The following is a 26809-nucleotide window of genomic DNA, read 5'->3' on the forward strand; positions in this document are numbered from 1 at the left end:
TATTCTAACCTGGATCTTACTGGCCTTGATCTCTCATCCAACCTCTTTTTGCTTAGAGTTAAGGATTTTCTTGATGGAAACCCCCCCAAAGAGTTTCACATAATCAGTTTTCATCAACAGATGGGCAGGGGTGGTAGGAGATATTCCCTGTGGGTCACCAGAGTGGATGGATGAGGTAGTGCCATCCTTCTGTTCTTCCTGAAACCTTGGTGATGGCTGACTCCCTCTCCATCTTGCATCTGCACTCTCATTTGATGGCCAGGGGACTGCTCCTGATGAGGTCAGCTAATTAACAAAGCCATACCAGACCCTTTAAAGGTGAGTTGTAGATTCCTGTTGTGGGTGGACGTTAGGGTCTGTTTTTATCCCCGGTTGGAGCAGGTATTTTCAGGGGTGGGAGTAGGGGGAGTGTATGTGCAAATGAAGTACATGGTAATTATTAAATAGCTCCAGAGCATTAGTCATGTTACAGACCATAAGTTTTAATGACTCAGACAGAACATGTGTAAATATCAAGGGGACTAAAAGGGAACAGAAAATTGGGGGAGAGTGTGATCGATTGACCATGACAACTGGTGCCTCTTGGCAAAGATAGATATTTCTGGCATTTTGAAGAGCCAAGTTGCCTACACTATTTTTTTTAAGTGAAGAGAGCTATCTTGTGAAGTTCTGATGTTTTTGAGAGCCATAGTGGAATAAAACTGTATTTCTCAAAATGTGTCTTCAGAATCGGCTACATTACTTATTAAATAAACATGCAGATTCCTGGCCCTTGTCTCAGTTCTACTGACTCTACTTGGCCAATCATCAGAATTCTTAATTCTGTGGATTTTTGAAGCCTTACGCTGACCTACTTAATAAGAATCTCTGGGAGTTGAAGTTGAGAATCACGTACCTTCTGATAGGAGGACACAACTTCACTTCTGTGTTTTTTTGCTAAAAATGCATCACCTTATTCTACTGATGATAAAATATCAAACAAACTTAAATCGGGAGACATTCTACAAAATAATTGTCTAATGCTTTTCTAAAGTGTCAAGGTCATTTGAGACAAATAAGACAGATTAGAGAAGACTATGGAGGTATGATAATGAAATGCAATGTGGGATCCGGGAATGGATCCTGGACCAGATAGGAGACATCAGTAGGGAAACTGATGGAATTTGAATAAGGTCTGTAGGTCAATTTATAGTATTGCTTCAATGTTAATTAATTAATTTTTAAAATTAATTCTTTTCAAGTTCTTGTTCAATAATTCCTTTTATTTTTTTGAGGAAGATTAGCCCTGAGTTAACATCTGCTGCCAATCCTGCTCTTTTTGCTGAGGAAGACTGGCCCTGAGCTAACATCTGTGCCCATCTTCCTCTACTTTATATGTGGGATGCCTGCCACAGCATGGCTTGCCAAGCAGTGCCATGTCCGCACCCGGGATCCGAACTAGGAAAACCTGGGCCACCAAAGTGGAACATGCAAACTTAACCACTGCGCCCCTGGGTCGGCCCTCAACAATTCTTACATCTGTATAACTTTTGTTTCTTTACTCTGTAAGCTTATGATCTTTATTGCCTAAGCGAGGCAGATTTTCAGACCTTCCAGAATAATAATGTGTGAGTTCTGTGCATTTTTTCTTCACTTGGAATCCCCACTGTTAGGTGGTGTTGCTAGACAATCAATAATTGTGGTTCTTTTTTTGAATGGATTAGTCGGGGTATGACATTAATTTAGTGGGTTTCTACCAGCACTTAAAAAATTAGATAGGGTAGGAAATATCAGTGTAAGATAGAGTAAGGTTAAGGACGGTTTCATGAAACTTTTGTTTTCAATTATACATGTGCATGTTGCATCTGTACCAGGTGGTCATGTAAAATATATTTTGGTTACTCTTGGTTACTGTCATAAAAAGTTTGAAAGCCCTGCTTTAAGAGCTATCAGCCTTGTGAAGACAGATGAAATTGTCAAAAGTGTTGTGTTATACAGACAAATGATAAGGAATTGAGAGCATTTTGTTTGACACTTCTGGAACATTTTGGGGCCAGGAGGGTTGTCTAAAAGTAGAAGAGTTTTGCTGGGCTTATTCTTAACCTTTTGCATTTTTAATAGAATACAAATCCCAGTAGTGATCTCCAGAAAAATTATTTAGATGCAGAATGCCTGCTGTGCCTACAAACAGAGAAATCTGTTGTGGCACCAAATCCTGTGCTTTGTTTCAAGAACAGAAGTTGGCTGTAAAATTTAAGGGTGTGCTGGAAATTACTAAAAAGCAAGCAAAGTAAAGCTAAGCAGAAACCTAGATGTGCCAGAGCAGATGGACAGAATGTACCAAAGAAGAACAGAGCAGTTGCTCAAGAAGCAGGAAGTGGATTTGTCTCGCTGCTGTTGTTGCCACTTCCCAAACGCTTTAGGGCAGGAGTCATATGGGAGTATCTTTTTCTCTACGACTTTTGCACTTCCCACTAAGAAAAGTTTTTGAGTATTAGGCTATTTATTAAGTTATTTTAAGAATGGAGCTTGAAGTTCTGTGCATATGTGGTCCTCACGCTGCCCAGCAGGTGCCCTGTTTGACCTCCAGCTTTTTGGAGAGAAGGGCCTAGGAAAATGTTTTCTGATTACTATTTTTTAACATCTGAATTTTGGAGAGATGTGTTAGGGAATAATGGACTCTTAAGATTGACAAGATCTAGGCTTTATTTCTGGCTCTGCCACTGATAATTGTTTAACCATTGCCAAGTAATTTGACTTTTCTCAGCTTCAGTTTCTGTCTTCTGTGAAATATAAGGGGGAGCTGTCTGAGATGATGGGAGAATCAAATGAGATAGGAATTGGGGAAGAGCTGTGGTCTCTACAAAGCAGCTGACAAATGGACAGAAAGTGGTAATCTGTTACTGCTTTTTCTCTAATTAGTAGAAGAGGGTTGCGTAGTGAAGAGGGTTATATGGACAAAACATTTCTTGGCACATTTAACAGTCTTTTATAAGTTTTATAAGTTATTACAAAAATCTACAAGGGAGAAGCTTAAGGAGGTTATCACATCATATTGAGTTGAGACCAAACAGTGCTTTAGAAATTTAGCTTTTTTGGAGGTTTTGAAAGCAGAAGGTGGGGTTATACACCCTGCGTATTGAGTAAGACTGTTATCCATACCAGAGAAATATCACAAAATTAAAGTATTTGCTTGTCCTGGTGGAAGTGCAACACCCATACCGTTAAACGAATTTAATTGTCTCGTGCTGAAACGTTGTGAGATTGTGGGACAAATGTTTTATTTTTAAGAGGATGGGTATTGAATTTAATTTTCCTGAGACCATCATAATCAAAAATCTTTTTAGCCCAATTGTTTGCTCTCTATTAACTAACAAGATGATTCAGTCAGGCTTTATTCAGTTCACATTAAATCTTTTGGAACCAGCTCATGTAGTTTCAACTTAGTTTCATTTTCCGGAGGGGTAGGATGTGGGAATTTTTTCCCCTTAACTTCCTATAAAGGGTGTATAGCTCCTCCAGTGCAGGCAAATTTCAACAAGATGAGAGGACAAGTCTTTTTGGAAATCACTTTCTTCCCTTCATTCAGATGTGGGGGGTTTTTAAAGTCCTTTTTGCGGCTTTCTAGATGAGCATTCACTAGTCCATCTTTTTTCCTTTCAAAACAGCATTCTCTCTTACTGGCCTAAAAATATGCAGATATTCAAGAATTAATTTCTCTCTCTTTTCATGTGTCTATAACTATATCTTTCCTAGAGAATTGTATTTTAATGAGATTGTCAGATAGTGTCCCAGCCCCAGTCCATGGTATTTTAGGGCAATACATTTTAATTTCTTCTGATTCTACACTGAAGAAATTCTTACCAGGGTATTTAAGTCAGATGATATAAATGGGACCTAAAGAAACAGACATGTAAAAATACTTTAAAGAACTATGGACTGAAACTGGTTTCCTTCCTAGTTCAAAACCATTTCAGAAACTGCATGAATGACCTTTATTTTCTTCTCTGTAGCACACACGACTATAATTTCCCATGACTATTTATGGTCTGTACAGCCCTTTTCTAACTTCCTTTTTCTTTTTCTTTTTTTTTTTAAATGTCAGCGGAATACGTGTTTCTTTAATGGAAAATGTTCTATTTTGGGGAAGCTGCTTTTCCTTAGATAAGTAGTGGAGTTGGGTGTGTGTGTGTGTGTGTGTAAGTAAGTGTGGGGGGATTGCAAGGTTGGGGAGTATTAAATTAGTGGGTTGAAAGCTTGGAATGACAGTCCTGGTGATGACTCCTGAATTCAGAGCCTTCTTTTTATCCAAAATTAACAATAACTGTACTTGGTATTCCATATTCTTCCTTTTTAAGGAAGATTTTATTCTTTTTTTCCTAACATATGGCAGAATAGTCCTGAATTGAATGCTGAAAGTTTCAAACTCACGTGGTTTGAAATGCGAGAGAGGCGTTTCATTAACAGGCTAGGTCCAGGTGGGGAGGCAAGGCAGCTCTGGCCGTGGTAACAATAGCAGGTGAGTCCTCCGGGCTGAACACTCTCTGTGTCCTGGTTGCTGCAGCTTCACAATGCAGCACACGCAGTGGCGATCCATTGTGAAGCAGGGGGTCGTCTGTCTGCCGCGTGAACCATGCACAGTGCCCTGTCCTTCCCTTTCCTTTGGAATGATTTGGAACTTGATCACAGCAAGGATTCTGTTTCACTTCTCCAGCTTTGCATTTTGCGTTTATCTATGTTTCACAATAACTGTTGGAGGATTACCCTGTTTTGACAATTTTAATTGCCTTAGGTGAAGAACGTTCATGTTTTAGCCATTATTCACTCTATCGTTTGGATAACTGATAGCATATACATCTTATTTGTTTGTTTTAATGTAAATTTTATTGAACTATAATATAAATACAGAAAAGGGGCCAAATCATAAGTATAGTACTTGATAAATTTTCTCAAAGTGAACACACTTGTGTAGACAGCACTCAAATAAAAAACCAGGATATTATCATATTAGAAAAATCAGAAGCCCTCCTAGACACTGCTTCTCTTCTCTGATTTCTAATGTCATAGATTAGTTTTGCCTGATTTTCAACTCTGTATTAATGGAATCACGCAGTGTGTCCTCTGGTATCTGGACTTCTTTCTCTTGGTATTGTATTTGTGAGATTCATCCTGTTCACGCATATAGTTGTTCTTCATTTTCACCTCTATATACTGTTCTGTTATTTGAATACAGAGAAAATTATCTCTTGCATTATGAATGAATGTGTGTCAGTAAAATGTGGTTTGAACATTATACTGAAAAGGATTTAGTCACTATGTGATTTAGTTGTACTGTGATCTAATGCCTAATTGTTTTATAAGAGCTCTTTTATTTAAAAGTAGGCAGTTGTTTTTCTCTTAAGACAGAATGTTAACTTTACCTTATCACTCCCTTCCATTCCCTAGAAGCTATAAAATTAATCACTTCCTCTCACCTTTGTGCTTCCATAAAAATTTCTATCACTGGTATTTAACACACATGAATAGTTATTGTGTTCGTCATAGATAGTGGGGTTGCATATCCGTATGCCTGCTAAAGCCAGGGCCTATCTTTAAATTCATGTTTCTAATCCCAGTTCCCTATATGCCAGATTTCGATCAGGATGCTTGACTAGAGCTCTGGCTTATCAATGAGATTCTGTTGCATTTTTGTCATTGTAGCCTGAGATTTCTGAATGCATCTGCGAACAAACTGGAAACCCTTCCTCCAGCCACACTTTCTGAAGAGACGAACAGCATCTTACAGGAGTTGTATTTGACAAATAACAACCTCACGGATAAATGTGTGCCCTTGTTAACAGGACACCCCCATCTGAAGATCCTTCACATGGCCTATAACCGACTTCAAAGCTTTCCAGCAAGGTAAAAGAAGATCGCAAAGTGATGTTCATTGCATTTCTGAAAATGAATTCATAGATGGCAAGGCGAAAGCTAAAATGTTTATTCCCCAGATAATGTAAAGCTTGTTCCCCTGGTTCTGGTTCACAGTTGTCTTTTATATAGGTCATGATCAACATTCCCCTAAAGAGAAATGTGTTAGTTTTTCCAATATGAATGTATCCAAAGACTCAATCACTGGAATATTCTTATGATTTTGAAATAAAGTATATTATCTAGTAGGTATATTTTTTCTTTTGCTTCTTTTTAACCAAATTAGTTTTTAAAAATTAACCTAATATAGGGCGTGAGAATTAGAACATAAACTGGAAACCTAAAGTTTCTTAATTAGCTGCCGGCTTTTATATTTGGACTTAACGGTATAAAAAGCAGTGGTGGCCTCTGCAACCATAGAAACTGTGTGACATTACAGATAATTTATGGTTCTCTGAAGATTCCATTTTTAATTCTGTTTTAATTTTAATTTCTAGTTTTTGAGAGCAGTAGCATTGTGTCTAGCTTTGGGTGAATCTACACACTGAGCCTGCCATGACGCATTTACTCCACTTCCAGGTCACTGGCATTTATCCATCTAGCAAGTAAGGACTTGGAACACACACCCACACGGAGAAGCAAGCACTAACCTCTCTAGTATTCTACTGCTGACTGCAACTCAGCGTTGGGCCAAAGCAGAATATTGGCACAGCCTCCCTCTGCTGCCATCAAGGCTACCAGTCTGTTAAAACCTTTACTAAAGGAGGAATTTGGGCCCAAATATGCATTGACTTAAAATACTACTTTGTGTTTTATAGTATATATTTATCTTTTAATTTTTCTTCTCATTTGATGTTAATGATTAAACTTTTTTTTTTTTACTTCAATATACTTTTACTATAGAATGAAGTGATGGTATTTTTGGAAGAAAAAATGGTAATCACATAACAATAATATTTCTGAAAGGGCTCATTGTCCTATTTGAGATGGTGAATAACTGAGCCCTGCAGGAGAAATGATCATCAGTCTGAATTCTGACGCTATCCCCTAGTGATCCATGCCAGTTATAATTACCCTAAGTACAGAGACTTTTTTCATGCTCCTCATAACAATCTATCTTGTTATATTTCCGTCTCTCTGGAGATTGTGCTGTGGCACAGGAGCTCCCCTACAAGACCCCGAGCTCCTTAAGAGTCAGGGCTGTGATGTGTCTCCACCAGCCTCATGTCTCACCTGAGGTCTGGCCTGGGCTAGACTCTCAGCCCACACTTGCTGAAACGGTTGCATGACGAACACGCTCCAGCAATCAAGTCCTTCTTCAACCACCTTCTTTCTGTGTTGAGGGACAGAAACTTAAGTTTTCCTTTCTTGGGCCTGATCTCAATACTTTCAATCATTTTTCATGCCCTGTTACCCATTGATTTCTCCATATTTCTTTTCAAAATATGATGACAACATATTCAAATAATAGTCTTATAAATTCAGGCTATCATAGCTGGATTACTTCACAATCTGTGTGTATAATGTTGTTTATAGCATATCCTGAAACCATGTTGGATGTTTATGATATTAAAAGATCCAATCTCATAAGATAAAAACTTCTTTCTTGTTGCCTCTTTGGCATATATTTATTTTCAAGATAAGCAAATAAGATAACCTTTATTTTTGAGAGATGATAGGAAAAAAGTAATAAAGAGTTTCTTCCTTAATTTTTTAAAGGTTTATTGTTACAAACGAAAGCACAGCAAGCAGAGAAGATATCAATAAATGTAAACTAAATAATTCAGATTATAAGTTTCAGTTACACTCACTGGGAATCCTGTGCTTCTTGAGTCCAGCATCACCAGTGGTAGAAAAAGGATCAGAGAAATGGTAGATGCTATAATAGGATTGTAGAAGCTAGGAATTTTTCCCTCTAAATTTATAGAGGGAATACAAGAAACCCTTATTCTGGAGTTTTTCTTTATTTGGTTACTGTAATTATTGGTTAATATTATTAAGATTAATTGTAGATTAAGATTGAATAATAAAAGACATTCTTAAAAGCGTTAAATAATTTTAGGACGTTATTAAGGTGATGTCAGAGAGATTCCTTCTGTGTAGATGTTTAGCAGGAGTTGAGATAAATTTCTTTTGGGTACGGTTTGGTTTGGGCATTGCCAGAAGGTTGCGAGAGGATCCAGATGCCATTGCCGCATACCTTCCCCTCACCACCACCTTGTCATCACGAATGATGTCAGAGGAATTTGGGGAGTGGGGTTTTAGAAGAAAGTATATGGTCGTGTGAGCTCTAGCCCTACTCCCTTCTGTGTCCCTTTAGTTTTCAGTGCCAATACAAAGAAATCCTGCTCTAAACTATGCTCTTTTACAGCGCTTATACTGGATCAATGCTGACTTGTGACCCATTGGAGTAGGATTTTCACTAGAGTTCAGACTACGCTACACTGCAAAGTGATTGTTGCCAGGATAACTAAATTCACACACAGAGTTTTAAGAGGAAAAGGATATCCCTTTTTCTTTTTGCTAGCAATTTGAAGAGTTGAAGTTAATGGTTTTGGGGAAGGAGGTGTTAAAATACTTCGATACTCAGGGGCTGGCCCGGTGGTGCAGCGGTTAGGTTCGCATGTTCCGCTTCTCGGCGGCCCGGGGTTCACTAGTTGGGGTTTTGGGTGTGGACATGGCACCGCTTGGCACACCATGCTGTGGTAGGCATCCCAGGTATAAGGTAGACGAAGATGGGCACGGATGCTAACTCAGGGCCAGGCTTAGGGCCAGGCTTCCTCAGCAAAAAGGGGAGGACTGGCAGTAGTTAGCTCAGGGCTAATCTTCCTAAAAAATAATTAATTAATTAATTTAATTAAATAATAAAATACTTTGATACTCAAAAATAATAGTGAAAAAATTGTCATGTTTGTTAAAATGGATATTACAAGTGAATCTTTAAAGAATCTTTAGAGTCATAGTAAATTCCCCTTTTGATTCTCATTGTATATTATTTTCTTTTTAAATTGCCTTGTAATTATTTTATGAACCCCTCTCTCTTGGATTTTCTCTTTTTTAGTAAAATGGCAAAACTGGAGGAACTGGAAGAAATTGATATCAGTGGGAATAAACTGAAAGCCATCCCAACAACTATCATGAATTGCAGGCGCATGCACACCGTGATCGCTCACTCCAACTGCATTGAGGTCTTTCCTGAAGTTATGCAGCTCCCGGAGATCAAGGTATGTGGTTTGAGTCCATAAACTCCAAGCTTCAAGTCAGCAGAGAGAATTGTTTTCTCTAATTCGTCAATTCAGGATGTTTGCAACTTTGTTGGGTTTCCTCAGAAGGTAGACTCTTCATCCTTCCTAACCACTGGCCACACTGTTGAGTCCGGAGAGGAAAAAAAAGCAATAAACAAAAAGTGCTGGACTAGGAGTTGGGCTCTGTCCCTAACTAGCTGTATGACTTGAAGCTGGACATATAGCCACCTGACTGTTTCCCATCTCACAATACTTGTCCTTCTTACTTCCAGGGTGGTTATGAGGCTCAAAGACTGAATCAGGTGTGACAGCAGTTTGAAAAAGTTAACAGTACCACTGCCCACCCCTCCCCGCCAATTCCCCTGATTAAATAGCATCTTACCACCACAGGACCCAATTATCAGTCGTAAATGCTTATGGAGATATAGCATCATTACTGTCACCAGATATTCATTTCAATTGAATGAAACTGGCAGAACAGATATTAGTCCCGTTTGATAGGTGAGGAAACTGAGGTGCTAAAAAATGAAGGGATTTGTGTAAATGAAGCCCATAAATTGGTGGCAGAGACAGTCTGCAATTCCTGACTCCTGACTCACGGTGAACTCATGGGATGAAACCAGCTCACTACAATGAAAACCATCTAGCAACTTTTTAGTCATGGTGGTTTTTTTGGTGCAAAAGGAAGAAGTTCTTGGGGCCTGCCCAGAGGCATAGCAGTTAAGTTCACGCACTCTGCTTCAGCAGCCCAAGGTTTACCAGTTCAGATCCCGGGCACAGACCTGTGCACTACTTATCAAGCCATGCTGTGGCAGTTGTCCCACATATAAATAGTGGGAGATGGGCATGGATGCTAGCTCAGGGCCAATCTTCCTCAGCAAAAAAGAGGAGGATTGGCAGCAGATGTTTAACTCAGGGCTAATCTTCCTTAAAAAAAAGAAAGTTCTTTATATATAATGTAGTTTTTCATTTGCATCTTAGCATTTCTGATTATCAGTTTTTAATGAAAAATAACTTAGTGGTTATAGATTTGGAGCATATTCTAATATCCTAAAAAGGAACAAGTCATCCTACTTGGTCATTTTTCACTTTTCAGGTACTTTCTGGTATAAACTTTATGTATCAGATTAAAAAATTATATAAACACTTGAAGACCCTTTAAATAGCATGCATAATTTTTCATCACAGCAGTTTTTATTAATTCATATGGTTGATGCGTGTACAAGCCATTTATAAGTGTGTTTGTGTGTGTGTGTGCGCCTTAAGCCATGAAATACTTTACTTTGAGTGCATTACCGTCTGATACATCACCGTGGCGTTTTAGAACATTTACTTTAAATTAGCAGAAACATTTTGCTTTTACTTTCTACGTAGTACCTTCCACAGAGGTCAAGAGGCAGGACTCTGAAGGGAGACAGACCTAGAGGTGGATCCTGGCTAAAATTGCTGAATTGCCCAGTTTCCTCATATGTAAAAGGAGAGAAAGGATGAAGAGCGCTTCCTTTACAGTCCTGCAGTGAGGCTGAAATGAAATAATACATCTAAAGCTTTTGAAATCGGAGAACTCCATAAGTGTTAGCTATAATTAATACAAGTCCTAGATATGGTTCAGCTGTGATGTCGATTATATGGAGCAACTGTTTTGGCTGGTGATCAACAAAATCCAGGCAGTCTATTTCTTAAGCAAATCTTTGCCTCCAGCACAGGAATGATGTTGGCAGCTAAGCTTTCCAGGGGGCTCCTCCTCTGCCCATGACCGGACAAGGGGGCTGTGCCGTGGGATCTTTCACAGGAGTTTGTTAAGCTGGTCTCTGTGCACCATGCACAATGCTACACCAGCACAGGGAGAGAGGAGTCTCAACGTTAACCTCCCATTTGCTCATTTTGCTTTCTGTACCTGTCTTTTAATGGTATATAACTCTTAGTTGTAGATTGGTGTGTTGGGTTTTTTTTTAAGTCTCTAATTTAAAACGCAGCTACAGATAGATGTTTAAACTTTTCAGGTTTTGACTAGATTTTGGAAAGTACGAATCTTACTCTATGAAAACAAATCTTCTCCTAGACCCTTGCTTGGATTCCTGGATTCTAAAATTGGTGCCTTCTATTGTTGTTTAATTCCTTCCTGTCTTGTCTTCTCTCTGTACCCGGCTTTACAGCTCCATTTCAAATTTTACTTCTGGAATTGCTTTTTAAATTGTTTATCCTTCTTTTGTTCTTTGATTTTTTTTTTTTTATCCCAGCTGATATGTCATAGCTTTTTCCTTACGTTAACAAATGTCCAGTCTTTCCGATCCAGCTCTTCCATTACCAAATAGATAGAGATTTTGTTGTTGGGGGTTTTTTTTGGAGGAGGTGAGCAATATCAAGTATCTTTATGTACAAAAGTATAAATTTTGCAGCCCTAGGCAGATAGTGTTATTGAAAAAGTAGCAGTTATATCATTTTAGAACTCTAAATTGATATTTTAGTGTTCTTTCTTATGAGACTATTTTAAGTTGCAGTATAAGTACTTATGCACATTTAAACCATCCAGAAGAAAATTCCTATTAAAAATAGTTGCTGCATCTCAAATAATAAAATACCCATGAGAGTCTTCACTGAAAACTGAGCCCTACGGCATGTTTTTAATGTAAAAGAAATAATATTTTTCCTAAGTTGAAATACTTCAGCCTATATTAAAATTTTATTATTGAGCTAATAACACTAGATTATATTCATATTGCTTCTTGAAAATAATTGTAATTGTAAAGTATTTCATAAAGGTATTAAGGTCATTGCAATTATAAAAACCTAGCAGATAACATAATTTAAAGAGAGTTAAGATCCTGGTGTATTTTAACTAGCCAGTTCTCTCCATGCAGTCTCATCTTCTAAGACATTAAAGGAAAGTGCTTATTCACCATTTGTTACCAAAGCTTTAAAACCAGTTATTTAAAAGAGTAAACAGGGCCAGCCCGGTGGCGCAGCGGTTAAGTTCACATGCTCCGCTTCTCGGGGGCTCGGGGTTCGCTGGTTCCGATACCAAGTGCAGACATGGCACCGCTTGGCAAGCTATGCTGTGGCAGGCGTCCCACCTGTAAAGTAGAGGAAGATGGGCATGGATGTTAGCTCAGGGCCAATCTTCCTCAGCAAAAAGAGGAAGATTGGCAGTAGTTAGCTCAGGGCTAATCTTCTTCAAAAAAAGAAAAAAGAGTAAACAAGTCCCCTTACTAAGTTATATATGCTTAAGTGTATTTTTTTTAAAAAACTTGAAAAATTAAGCCATTATTCACATACTTCTAAAACAAACTATAGGCACCCTCTAATCATGGATAAAATTTAGATCTGGCCTCTTTTCATTTTGGTACGTTCAATGAGGTCTGTTAAAGTGATCATTGGGCATCAACTTCTGTACTTGGGCAGGAAGGTCATATAAGTTGTTAGTAGGAAAAAATTATATCTTTCAGAGTTTTCTGGTGAGCCCAAGAGGACCCAAAGTCATAGTACTTTTGTTCCTTGGTATTATTGTCTTCACCTTTGTTTAGCACTTTCAAATTAATCCAGACCCCTACCACCAGTCCAGTATTCCTGGAGCAGGTCATATTTTGTTCTGGTTGTAAGATAGACAGTCTTCCTTGTGGATGTCGATCAGCTCTCACCTAGAAAGGAAGACATGATCCCAGAGTCACCACATAAGCCAGACTGGGCTTGCTGGTCCTGGGCCAAAGTCTGCACTTAGGCTACTAGTGGCTGATGAACCCAAAAAGTAAAGGTGGCCATGGATATGGCACTCAGTTCCCCTTACTCAGAGAACCTTCTAAGGAACCACACAATAGTCATATCGATAATGTAGGAGTTTTGCAACAAAACCCAAGCTTTTAGTTGAGTAACTTCTAATTGACTTATTCTAACCTTTTCTGAAGTATGGTTTAGGCAGGTGAAATAAATGTTTGACAAATATGGTGAATGAAGTCAGTAATTTAAACACCCTGTCAGCAACTTTTTTGTCAAATTTTTTGTGTTCTGTGGTGTCTTGATTCTAACTACTGGGTGAACAGCATCTTTTAAAGTATTTAACTTCTCTTCAGAAGATTATTTTCACATTTGTCCTATCCAGTAATAAACTATGTGGATAAGTTGAGTGAACTCATCTCTAGGATCTGTGTTATTTTCACTGGGAAATGGTGTATGAAGTATTTTTAATATGCCACACTTTCGAGAACAATGGCTACAGGAAGTTGAATATCCTTTGGAATCAAGCCCTGTTTCTAAAGTGAGATGAGAGAGAGAGAGAACAGCTCAGTCATAAAGACACACAGAAATGGGGAAATCTCGGGGTCAGAATGGATGAAAGAAAAGAGATTAATTCTTTGGAAAGTAGGATAAAGGAAGTGAAAACAGAGCAGAGACCAGTTAGGTGTCATTTGGGTGGAGTAGTTGACCTAGTAGACTTAGAAGGTCATCTAGGCGTCAGTACCGCATATCCAAAACCAGAAACCAGGAGCAGTCATTGTTATGATTCTGGAATCTAAGTAAAAGTTCCTGGGGAAGTTTTCTGATAGTTTAGGAATCTGGTGTCCACTCCTCTTTGGGACAGGGTTCCATACAAGGGCTAAGGAAAGAAGAATGAGGCAGTGTCTACCAGGAGGTGGCCATTAAAGCCACTTTTCTCCCTGCCTCTCTAGCAACGGACTAGTAGGAAGCTAGGACTTCATGCTCTCTCTCTTTCAAAATTGATATACTGAATTAACTCAGAATACTTTGGTTTTTTAACTCTAGTTTAAAAAATTATTTCAGCAGATCTTTTTAGCTTCGGAGCCATATCCTCGCCAACAAAATTATGCATGCGTTTTATGAAGTGGGTTATGTATCCATACAGGTAAATGACTGGTCCTCTGGGAGCTCATGCATATTTAAAGTCTGTTTAGAGATGCTCCTGGAGAAAGGAGTACTTGTGACCATGAGCCCACAAAGGACTAGGCTGTGAAGTGGTCACAAGTGGTCATGCTCTTCAAACTCTTCTGTCCCTAAGGGTAAAGAGAAGTGAGCTCATACTCCCCAACATCTGGGATACCACCTGGAATCACCGGCAAACTTCTTTGAAGCTCCTTTTCAACTAAAATTATGTGCTAATTTTGTGTTCTACTTTTTACCATTTTTGTTAGTTTTAAGGTAAAAATAAAAACTCGTCCTCTCAATAATCTTTGAGTAAAACTGAAGCCCCCGGAAGCGTGGGCCAGGTGCGCTGTGACTTTGTCCCCCCCAGTGGTACACATAACCCGTTTTAGGAAGTGATGATGTAAAGGAATTGCTCAGTTTATATAGGGTACATTTTCTTAAAGTCAAATTTTTCAAATAATGTAGTTTTAGTGTTTAAGAGAATTCACTGTTTGGAGGAATAGAATACAATTTGGTGAAATGAGGATTTTTTAGAAGAAATTTTTACCCTGATTGTCATTTTTATCAAATTGTTTTATCAAAGCCAATAAGGTTTCCTAAATGTGAAATCCAGTTGAGAAAAATCACAGATAGTGTATGTAAATTTAAAAGGAAGGCTTTATACAAGATTAAAGGTCTCCTTTTACAACTGCCTGAAAGGTGGAGAGGTTTAAACAGTATACGTTTCTAAATAATTATAGACAAATATGATTTTATATAAAAAATAGAACTTTGGCTTTGAGGTCTGTGTTTGAGGTAGAAGGTTCAGACTAGCTCACTTAGTTAATAAATTTACTTAGATGTATGAACCTCCTACAATAATGATCACAGCCTTTTACAACATTAGGATTATATAGTAGTTTAAGTGTTATAAGAGAATTTGACTAGAAGTTAGATAATGAGAAATAATACATATGTGTATATTTATTTTACTAAGAAATTAAAATATTCTGGTTCCTATATAACTATAAGAGAGGGAAGAGGTAGTACAGATTACTTCCACATGACACATAATCTTTAGTTCTCCATTTAGTCTCTACCTGCCTCTCTACCCCCATCTTCTGCTCTCAGGCCCATCCGTCTCCAGCCACACCAACCACTCATGGTTTGTGTCCTGATGCGCCATGCATTGTTCTCATCTCCTGCCTGGTGCACATGCTGTTAGCTCTCCCTAGGTGGCCTCCTGTTCTCATCTGCCTTGTTATCTTTAACTTTGATTCTTTACAAAAATCCCCTCCTGGAAAGCCTTCTCTGAGGTCTTAGTAGGTGCCCCTTTGCCGGCACAACTGTGCACACTTGGATGTGTTGTTGATCACAGCAGCTGGAGTTAGTATTGTTTATTTCCCCTTCTAGTCTGGGAGTTCTTCCTGGTGAGGACTGTGTCTGCCATCTCTGTAGATCCCTAATATCTGGCTTACTATCTGCCACTTTATAGGTATTAAATAAGTGTTCTTTTGAATGAATACTTGGATTTATTTGCTTCTTATGGATTCAAAATTAAAATGAGTGACTCTATTCAGTGGGGGAAGCATGTTAGACCTCACCAGCTTTTACCTTGTGAGGGCAAGGAAATGTGAAAGGTGATTGGGAGCCCCGTTTTTGGAACTGTCAGAGCTGTTGGGAGCACAATTGAGATGGTGGACTAGCTGTGGTCAGGAGAAGGATGGAGCACAGGGTTGCGGGATCTCAGAGCTAGCAGGTTGGGTTGCTATTTCAGGGCAGTACAGGCAAGTATTTGGCAGATAATATATAACACACTGCTATGAAAGTTGATATGCCCATTAGTAATGTTTTCTGAGGAAAACATCATAATAAAGATATTGGAGCTTTACTTAAACTATATATGTGATTGAATTTCTTTTTCTTTAAGATACACTGACTATTTTTCTATGCTCTTATCTAAATTTATTGACAGTGTTTCCCTCTAAATCATGAGTTCCTTCTCAACTATGAATTATCTCACTTTTTCTGAGGTTTGGATAATTCTGTTTTGAGTATTCTTACCAGAATTGTGAATATAGCAAAGTAATTTTTCTTTGCTATATCCTAGAATGGGCCTGAAAGAGGGAAAGGTAACTTTTCTGTTAGTCATGTTATAGCCAGATTTGACATTCTATTTAACAATGTATTTTCAACAGAATTTTAATGCATTAAAACAGAGATACATATCTGAAACAATATAGAGAGAATATGTTGGTACTGTTTTTTTCTCCAGTCTCACCCCAAAATTTTCTGTTTTCTTAGTGGTGGATATTACAATTTTTCAGCCAACAAGTGTTGAGGACTATTAAAAGGGTAGGAAATAATACTTACAAGTAGAGCAAATCTATGTTAACGCCAGTAACTTGGCACCAAGTACCAACATCCTATAATTTTTATGAACAAACCTCCTTTGATGTGCAGATCTATAAAAGCGTGTTTCTGTGCTTATCTACCATTAAAGAAAATAGTTGCCTTCTCATGCAGAAATAAACAATCACATTTAAGACGTATCAGAATTAGATTGCAATGCTACTTACTCTAGACTGGATTTAACCTACGCATATGTATCTCAGTTCTCATCCTAGCAGATTTAATTACTGAAAGACCTTCTTGTAAGATGCCTTCATTTATTCATTCAACAAATAATTGTCTACCAAGTGCTAGGCAATTGGTTTGTTGTTTGTTCATACTTTCAATGAAAACGTTTGTTGAGCATCTACTCCTTGCAATGCACTGCACTTAGGATATAGGACGAGAAGAAGCAATCCCTGTTCTCCAGGAGGCCATAATCGAGTGGAAGAAATAAATAAGCAGGTATTTATAACAAGGGATATCTAATTGAAACAGGAGTTGGCATTGAATTGAGTCTTAAAAGAATAAGGCAGATTTTACCAGGTAAAAGGCAAGGATAGCTTGAAGAGTGCCAGTCACAGAGAATAATATGTGCAAAGGCACAGACAAATGAGAACATGACACATGCAGGAACTAGAATTAACTTTGACATAGCTGAATACAGAGTGTGAGGAAGCAGGTGGTGAAAGGTGGGGACGAAGGGCCTTATTTGACCTATCAAGGAGTTTGGTGGCAGATTGAAGGGCAGTGGGGAGCTACTGAAAGACTGAAGCTGGAGTTTGACCGGATGAAATAAACCACAGCAGAAAATCACCCTGTGACAGCATTGTGGGGAGTAGATCAGAGGGAAGAGAGACTGAAAGCAAAGTTAAGATGCAGTGTAGTCCTCCAGGGGAAATATGATGTTGTTCGGAACAGGATAACGAAACTAGATGGAAGGGAAGTGGCTGCTGCAGCGAATTAAAGACATGGTGACTAAATGGGCCTGGGTGGGCCTAGTGCATAAGCACCACCTCTAAGAAGATCTGCGTGGCGTAACATCACCAGCATTATCTTTCTAAGTAGCTACCCTACCGAACTCATTTTATAATTTGGTAATTTAAGGAATAAAGAATATTACATCTGCGGAACTCTGAAAGTTTAAATCTTTAGGTAGCATTAAAAAACATTACTAGCCAGTTTCATAAAATTCGGTAGTGTTCTAAAATGTCTTTAATCTTTCCCTATAATGCATGCTGTGACCTCTGAATTTGTTTCTGTCAACTACTTATGCTCTAAGTTAGCCACACTGTCAGTCCTTAAGCTCATAGTTTCATCATTACCTAGTAGATGGTTTTTAGTCCAGTTGTTGTCTTATCCGTGCTGATGTATGTGACAGAGTAGCCCAGTATTCAACTATGTTATCACTTTTTCATTAAAGTCCAGTTGACTATTCATGCAACCATTATTTATAGTTGGAAAAACAAAACAAAAGGAAGATGACCATTTCACAATTATTACTGTTTAGGTTAAGTGAATTATTGCACTTCTACTCAAAGTATTAAGGTTATTAAAGATGATGAAAGTGAAGATATAGAATAAGTAAAATGTAATGAAATTGTACCTACATTTATGATTTAAAAATTATTTTTTTAATAATAATAAGGCTACAAGAAAAAAATAGAATGCTAACTGGTTGTGTTAGGGTGTTAAATTTAAGGGTAAGTTTCCTAAGCCTTTTTTGTCCAACTTTTTGTAATGTGGTTTTGTAATGAAGTGAGGGACCGAACCTGTGCACACCTGGAGAACAGCTGTTTCAGCGAGAGGGGACAGTAAGTATACGTGCTCTGAGGCAGGAGCACGTTTGGTGCATTCAGGGGAAGGTGAGAAGCCAGTTGTGAACTGAGAGAGAGAAAGAGGGTAGGAAATGAAGTGGGAGAGGCAGTCAGGGGCCAGTAACCACTGCAGAAGATGGTGCAATAAGTCCATGTTTTCAGAGTGAAAGGATCTGCCGAGACACAGAGTGCCTGAGCACCGCCTGTGCCTGGCCAGCTCAAAAGGAGGAAATGAGCAGGAAGGCAAAATGAGCAGGTCAAGCCTTCTGGAGTGCGGAAGTGGCATTTGGAAAAGACGGGGAGCTAACGAAGCAATTGAGAAGAGAACAATACAAAATTATAATAAGTAATTATTTAAAATTGCAATATGATTTTATATCATTGCTACTGTTTGGGAACAAAGGAATGAAACAGTTTGTGTGGAAAGATTGTATTATTTGAAGTCAGTTGAGAATATATTTCTCCAAAAATAATAGGTTTTCGTTTTACCCAATCTCTACCCCTCCCCAATCCATAAGAGATTTAAATTCTTTCAGAATTTTTCCAAATAAAGATGATTTTATCCACTTTTAAGATTCTGAAATTTTTGGGTACAATTTGCCTTTCAAACCATCTTAGGACTTTTAATAGACTGTTTAGGCATCCTTTAAAAATTACAGCCAGGTCCAGCTCAAGCCAGATAATTGAATGCTTTCCACCCCATTCTGCTGACTTGTGTGTTACACATTCTTTTATCCAGAAAAATCGCCAGTTTCTCTTGTTCTCTCTCGCACGGGGTGAGCCTCCTTCTACCCTGGTTCCCTGCTCCCATAGCAGAAGTGCAGCCCCACATTTTAGGATTTATCTTGTTTAAGCCTTACATTGGTTTTGTGAGAAAGGAGGTATTATTCCCATTCGCAGATAACACAGAATTTTTGTTCTAATTAATATGCTGACCCTTTTTGTGTGGGTTTCCCAGGTGAGACTAGGCAGGAGCTATTGCAGAGGCCAGGTATTGGAGCCTGGAGGGCAGGATCCGTGTTCGACTCATGCCTTTTTCTTTTGGATATAATAGGCACGCTCCCCGCTAGTCTTTTACCAATTTCTTATTTAGCTTCTTTTGAATTATCTTCTGATTTTGAATGTTTGTTCCATTTTGACGTTGTGATTATGACCTCATGGCCACAACAGATGCTTATCCTTAAGATTTTTCAGTTAATTTTTAAATGCAGAGATAAACAAAAGGATAAAGATATAAATAAAGACAGTAAGGAGCATGTATTTCTGTGTTATTCAAAGAAAGTAAAAATTTTAACTGCGTTTAGCAAAATCTGTTTTAAATGTTTATGGCAGAGTAGCAGACAAACTTATTTTTCTGCATTTGGCCGGCATAGTATAGTGAATGGTCAGATTGATTCTCTGCAACGAGCAGGGGCATAGAACCACCTGAACAACTTCTCCAGGCCGTCTCTTCTTGTTTCCACTTGCTCCTTTAGTGCGTGGACCTGAGCTGTAATGAACTAAGCGAAGTCACTTTACCAGAAAACTTGCCCTCAAAACTGCAAGAACTAGACCTCACTGGAAACCCCCGACTTACCCTCGATCACAAAACCCTGGAACTGCTGAAGTAAGTATTTTGTGAAGCACTGCAGCCCCATCAGTGTTCACCGACAGTGGGATTTATAATCTAGTAAATCCTTACACCAAATACGAAGCATCCATTGACTCAGTAGCTTTATCTACACACATTTGAAGTGAGTGATTTGTGAGTCTGTAGTTCACCAAAACGGAGGGCCAGAAAATTTAATAGTTGGATACTCACATGTCCTTTCAGAAAGTTTCTGAAAAAATATCCAGAAAAAATGAGAATAATAAATACAAAGAGGAAAACGGGATATAAAGACACAGGGAGAGCAACGAACAACCAAGACACAAGCTTACATCTCATTACTAATAACATGGTGTGATGCTTAATGCAAATGTACGAAAGGATTTTGAAAGAGATGCACAGTGTGGAGAAATTAACAGTTTGGGACTAAAATTCAGATTATGTAAACAAAACTCGTATTGTGTAGTAGTTAGAACCTGCCAAGTTCTCTTCCTGTTTCCGGAAGGAGTTCACCAAGGCCGTCTCAGTCTTGGTGTTTGGAGAATTACAGGTTGAAGTTCACTGTGTAAAACATTAAAGGTAGACATTTTTCATTAGCAAACATGTCTTATAAGAATGTTCATCACAGAACTCTAAATGTGTATCAATAGAACTAAGTAAATTTTGCTCCACAGTTGAATATTATACAGACATTAAAAACAATGATGTAGTTATATTACTAACGTGAAAGCTCTCTACATATGACGTTAAGTGAAAAGAAAGTCTACAAGGAACTTGCATAGTATAATCCCACTTCTTGCAAAATAAGTTTGTGTGCATGTGCACACCTAGAAAATGTCAGAAAGGTTATAAAACAAAATGTTAAAATACTGCTATTCTCTGGATAATAGCATTATTGATGGGCTTTATTTTCTTCTTTAAACTTTTCTGAATTTTCAGAATTTTTTGCAGTATCTCTTAAAGACAGTCTTGGACATTGACACACATTCATCATTGCGTATGCCATCTACACTTAAATCCTGTTGTAATATCTGTTGCTGAAAGTTGCCTTCCATTATCTTAGAAAAAACTAAAAAGGAGTAGAATTTTGAAAAGAAGAGGGGTATTAATGGTCTGTTGATACTATCCTAGGCTTTAGTGCAAACCAAAATTTGAAAATCACTTAAGGTGATTCCCGGATGGAATTGGCCTGATTAGTGCCTGTTTGTTGACATTTTAAGTACTTAATGAGAATATTGATTTTGATATATAACTGAAGAATACTGCCTAGTCGAGTGTCCTAGGAGGCCACAGGGGACCTAGGCGCTCTCCAGTCTGTCAGCACGTGAAGCCTTGGCCCCGTCCCTCGGTCACCCCGGATTCGGTTTTCTCTCTGAGATGAGGAGGACGGTCCACGTACCCTCTCAGGGACTTTGCAGAACTAAGAGTACGTGGATTTGCAAAATGTGTTTCATCTTTATACAGGGAACTTTTGAGTATTTTTACAAATATGATATGAAATTTTGTATTAAAAATTATATCAAAACTTGTTAATAAATGGAAGTAACTGTTTGGAGAAAAATAAAAGTTGAATTCTTGTTGCACAACAAAATAAATTCCAGCTAAATTAAAGAGTTAAATCTATAAGATGAAATAATTTTTTAAAGTAAAAAGAAATCATGTGAATATATTTACAAGCCAGAAAGGACTTTTTAGGCCAAAAAAGGGGAGAAAAAATCACAAGAAGAGAAATCAATATATATAGATGGGTTTTGATATTTGTTATGTCTGTTTGTATATAAAAATACTTTTTATACATAAAAGTTTTAAATGCCTATTTTAAAAGCTATCAGGAGTAAATCTAAAAGGCAAATGACAAACTAAGAAGAAACATTAGCAAAAAATATGAAAAATAAAAGCATTAATGCTCTTAATAAAAAATGTTTTTATAAAGGCGGTAGGAAAAGTACTCACTCAGCCAGGAAATAAGCGAAGGACATTAACATTTAACAAAAGAAGTATAAATAGTTACCTGAAAAGATCTGTTCAACCTTATTAGTATATCAAGGAAATATCAAATAAGATATTTAAATGAAAACATTTTCTTCCTCAAATTTGATGCTGCTGGAGGACCGTGAACGGATGTAGCTTTTCTTAAGAGCTAGCGGACCTACGTATCAAGCTTTTAAAAGATGCACATACTTAGACCAATGTTTTCTGTGGCAAAAGTTTATTCTAAAAAACAGTCAGAAATATGGTGTTCATTTTAGGCACAGAGATAGTCATCAAGATATTTCTAATTATATTTACGATGAATATAAAATGACACAGGAGAATGTTCATGATGTAATTAGAAAAAAGGTGCAAAACCACATATGTAGAATGGCCCCGGAATTACATATACATAAGAGAAAATCTGTTTCTTCAAGCTCTACAGTGGGCATGTGTTGCTGGAGTGGCCTGAGCTGCTACAGTGAAGGACGTGTGTGCTCCCAGATTTAAAAAAAAGTTAGTGACAGACGATGAAATTGTAATGCTCTTATGTCAAAATGTTATCTTCTGTTTAGTTTCCACAAGGTTGTAGCGTCTTAGTAACTGGGAGGAGTTCCCATAGCTAATGTGTTACTTGCGCTCCTGGAGGGCTGGCCTCTTTGTTCTACGGGAGCCAGGATAAGTGCGTATGGTGACTCTTCTGTGTGACTGAGCTCCAGCTCCCAGTCTCTCAGACACGTTTAAAGATGTACAAGAGTCAGCATTCAGGCCACTTCAGACAGCTGCTCAGCCACACTGTATTCAGCTAGGCAGAGAGGGGGAAACTGCTTCTTCACCAGGAAGGATTATGAAAGAGTTTAAGGATTATGTTTTTCTTTAATAGTCAGGCTAGAAAGTGGAGTTATTTCGTTGAAGGCTCTGTGTTCTGTAAAAAGCATAAATGTCTTTAGAAGTGGGCCTTCAGTTTTTCTCTAGAATTCAGAAAGCCTGCCAAGATGTAGTGAGAGCCTTAAGGTATGCCTTAAGAAACCTGTTGCATTGTTTACCATTGTACATGGATAAAATTTGGTACCAGGTCATATGGAAAGCAAATAATGGTGGACTTTCTTTTTTAATGCCCCTCTTTTATTGGTAGGATTGAAAACTTTGAAAAGAGGATACATAGCCCTGCTGTAAAATGAGGTATTAATTTGATTTGGGGGTTTTCTATTGGTACCATCTATGATTTTTATATTTTTCCAGTTTTTAGGGTAAAGAGAAAAGTGAGTGTTTGCTGATAACTGAGAGTAGAAACTGCTTTAACAAAATATTCTTAAATTTCACAGAAATTGCCACCAGCTATTTCTAGAATCAAAGTGTATAATATGAGGTATTGATTTACTTCTTACAGTCAAATGGTTCTTAGGAAGGGCATTTAGTATTTGTTATATTTTGGAATTAATGAATGCCGACAGATAATTTAAATTCTTAGATCCATGACAATAGTGTTTAGGTGTTGTTTTAAGTTAAGAGATTACGCATATGCTCTTTCTCTTATTTTAGTAATAGGGGAAAAACTAGTGGCAATTTACAAGTAAGCAGGATTTATTTCACCATGTGGTAGCCAGCCTTTTTAAAAACCTGCTTCACATCTGTGTGACTTCCTGTTTGGGGGTATTGAGTGCTTTCTAGTAGGCTGGTTTATAATAATTGGAAATTATTATAAATTGGAAAGTTTACCATTTTCATGTTCTGTTTTGGGTCCTGTTGGATCAATTATGGTATTTGGGGGCCGAGGTGAGATAAGGACTTGTCTCCCAGTTAAATATACATAGTTAACGTGCAACTTATTGAAATGCCCGTCACTTACTTTGTAACTTTATGTCGTTTGTCTTAGCGTGGAGAGTTGTGTGAGGAAAGAATTGGAAGCTTCGGGATGGCAAGTCCTCAGTAATATCTGTGAAATGTTTGAGGGGGTGAGGTGGGCAGAAATTGGATTTGAGGATGAATGTTGCAGAATTCTCTCACATCTCCCAAATATAATATAATTGTGGCTTAAGTTTCGTTCTTTTCAAATCTGGGTTTTCATGTTCTAAGAATACCTCTAACTTAACAGTTAAGTTTTCTTTTCTCGTGCCAAGGAGAGAGCAGCCATCTAATGCAATGTGTGTGAAAGGCTCTAATAATCACCATTCGATGCTGATAAAAACTAATTTTCATGCGCTATGCATGTACCCCTTTGTTTTCATTATGATGAGTAGCTAGTTCTTGTTGCTGATAAATATTTCAGACACATTAAACACAGTAAGAAATGGTAAGTATAGAATGCTTAGCAGGTGTTTTTCATTTCTCAGATAAAAGTAGCAATTCCCACGTTTGGTTTTAATGAGTCCTGTCCCCTCTATTTCTCTCATTAGTAATATCCGCTGTTTCAAGATTGATCAGCCTTCAGCAGGAGATGCATCTGGAGCCCCAGCTGTATGGAGCCATGGTTACACTGAAGCTTCAGGAGTGAAAAACAAGTAAGTGGGTGAAACTTGGGAGTGAGAACCGCCTCCTGCCCGCCTCCCTTCTTTAGTAGGGCCGACAGAAACCCAGTGCTGGCACGCTCTTTCCTCATGCAACCTTTATTTGAGCATGTTTCCCCAATGTGAGGCCACCTCATGACTTACATTTGGACATTAAGCTGAGCTCTGCTTGGCATCACATACTCTCTCTTTGTGAGAGATGTTGCTAGGATACCGTGTAACTGACACATTACATCTATGTGAGACTCCAGTGTGTGGAGAAGGCCTAAGTATTGAAATGCATCCCTGCTCTTTGAAAAGCCCCTTTATCTTTCTCTGAAGCCTGTTTACCAAGCAAAACGGGGATAGTATTAAGGGAGAAGTAGCCTTGATTGTCCATATTCGAGATCACTTATGTTAACCAGTCCCTGGTTCCATGGAGCTGTTTTTTACAATCCGAATTAGCTTCACAGGAGTTTGATGTCCCTTCCCTGTAATGTCAACTGCTTGTCTTGCCACCAGCACTTGTCCATCTTAATTTTTTTCTTCCCTATTTTCACCAACCTTCCCTGTCTTAGATGCAAATGTTAGTTTTCCTGAGAATTGTGAGGCTTGCTTGCTTTTTATGAAGAGATGCTAATAATTAGTACCAGAACAGTAAAGAACCCTATAAATTAGAATAGTCATAATTTAATTAGCTAAGGTTTAGGAACACAAACATTGAGAGTAAGGGAAGGACGGAAAGTGGAGGATGGTCCAATAATAGCTAACATTAGTATTCAACCCTGGGCGCACATTAGAATCAGTCAGGCGAGGAACTTAAAAATTCTCCAACCTAGACTCTAAATCAGAATGGTTTAAAATCACCCCCAGGTGATTCTAATGTGCATCCAGGATTAAGAATCACTTGACTGACTAGCTGAATACCCTTCGTGGAAAATGAAAGGTGGAATTGTGGTTACCACGCTGACTGCTTTTCTTTGGGACAGAAAACAAAATCAACTCAAGTTCAGGATCTGACACACTGATCCTTTCCTCTTTGCTAAGAGTGCAATTTGGCGTTGTGCTGTCTAGAGAAGAGGCAGCCCCCCTTTCAACACTTCTGTTCCATTTTCCCTGTAAAGGCCAAATAACTGCTTGTGCCTGGGCTCTGGTTGTTGCATTATTTCTATGTACTTTGCACTGTATATCATTGTCTTTGGGGGAAAGAGGAAGAAATTATACATTCTTCGGAGCACTCAGAGTTCCTTCCTAGAGATCTTTCTTTTTAGGGTAAAACACCTTATGTCTTACTTTAGAACACCAGTATGTGAAACTGCTTTCTAATTCCAGAACATTGGTGTGAAATCCAAGACTGGTTTTTAAACATCTGTGGATATTAAAATTTATAATCTAGTCTTGTATATTAGTGAAGCCATAGGCCAATTAGATCTGTTTTTTCTTCATAATTCCCCCTTGTACAATTAATTTTTTTAAATTTTTGTTATATTGAAGTATAGGTATAGAAAAGTACATAAATGAGCATACAACTCTATGACTCACCCTAAAGTGAGCACGCCTGCACGCCATCACCTCCACCAGCACCTCAGGAGGCCCATGCCACCCAGCCCTCACTCTGTTTCCCCTTTTTCATCCTTTGGTTTTGCCAGAAGTTTCTCAAGTGTTTTCTTTTTGAATTGTAGATAATATGGTTATATAAACAAGGAACTTGCCACTTGCCGTCTTGAAGGAAGGAGAGAACTGTGGTGGTCCCACCTCCAAATCCCCATGGGTGTCGGTTCTCTTCTCCCCCTCCCTCCTGCCCCAGGGGTGCCGTGTTGTCTCCCTGTCAGGTCCTTTCAGGTCCTTTGGGGAAACCTGAGCAGGGAGCTGCAGCTGGATAATGTAGGTTCTTCCTCAGACGGAAAGACAAACAGGAAGCTTCAGCAGAAAGAGGAGCTTACAGAAGGGAGACAGAATTAGAAGATTTAATATTATATTATTAAATTTTATTTTGCCACTACTGGCCTTATAACTTGGGGTGACTTATTTTTCTTAATAAGTGGAGGCAGGAATTTCAAAGTACTGAGATGAGAGCCAGACTGCCTGGCTTTGCATCTGGGCTCTCTACTTGCTTGCTGTGTGACCTTGAGCAGTCACTCAACCTCTCTTTGGCTTAATTTCTGTAAAATGGCACTAAAAATACTCCCTGTCCCTCATAGGGTGATAAGGATCCCCTGAGTTACATATGTGAAGTACTTAGAACAATGTGTGCTGTGTAGTAATCCTTTCTAGTGTTAGCTACTATTAATGATAATGCTTATTGCTGTTATTATTTATCCCCACACTCCTTAAGGGCAGGGACTATATTTTCAGGTTCATCGCTCTGTTTTCTGGCCATGATACATATCAGGTGCTTAATTTTTGTTTTCTTTTGATTAATTTATATACAGTAAGAAGGTAGAATTTATATTCAGTAAAATTCACCCTTTTTAGTGTACAGCTCTGCAAGTTTTGATGAAAGATTATCATTGTGTAACCATGAGCAGCTCCACCACCCTCTAGAATTCCCCCACGCCCCTCTGT

General features: G+C 38.3%; 1 protein-coding gene across 1 annotated transcript in view; it reads left to right on the forward strand.

Annotated features, from left to right (window-relative positions):
- Positions 1–26809, forward strand: part of PHLPP1 (PH domain and leucine rich repeat protein phosphatase 1) — a 219514-nt gene that overhangs the window by 180016 nt on the left and 12689 nt on the right. Inside the window, exons 11-14 of the mRNA XM_014727844.3 lie at positions 5680–5880; positions 8951–9113; positions 19675–19805; positions 24155–24259. Coding sequence (XP_014583330.3) covers positions 5680–5880; positions 8951–9113; positions 19675–19805; positions 24155–24259 — 600 coding nt within the window. The remainder of the gene's footprint in view (positions 1–5679; positions 5881–8950; positions 9114–19674; positions 19806–24154; positions 24260–26809) is intronic.

The sequence above is a fragment of the Equus caballus genome, chromosome 8 (assembly GCF_041296265.1).
Source record: "Equus caballus isolate H_3958 breed thoroughbred chromosome 8, TB-T2T, whole genome shotgun sequence".
In the NCBI taxonomy this organism is placed as follows: domain Eukaryota; kingdom Metazoa; phylum Chordata; class Mammalia; order Perissodactyla; family Equidae; genus Equus; species Equus caballus.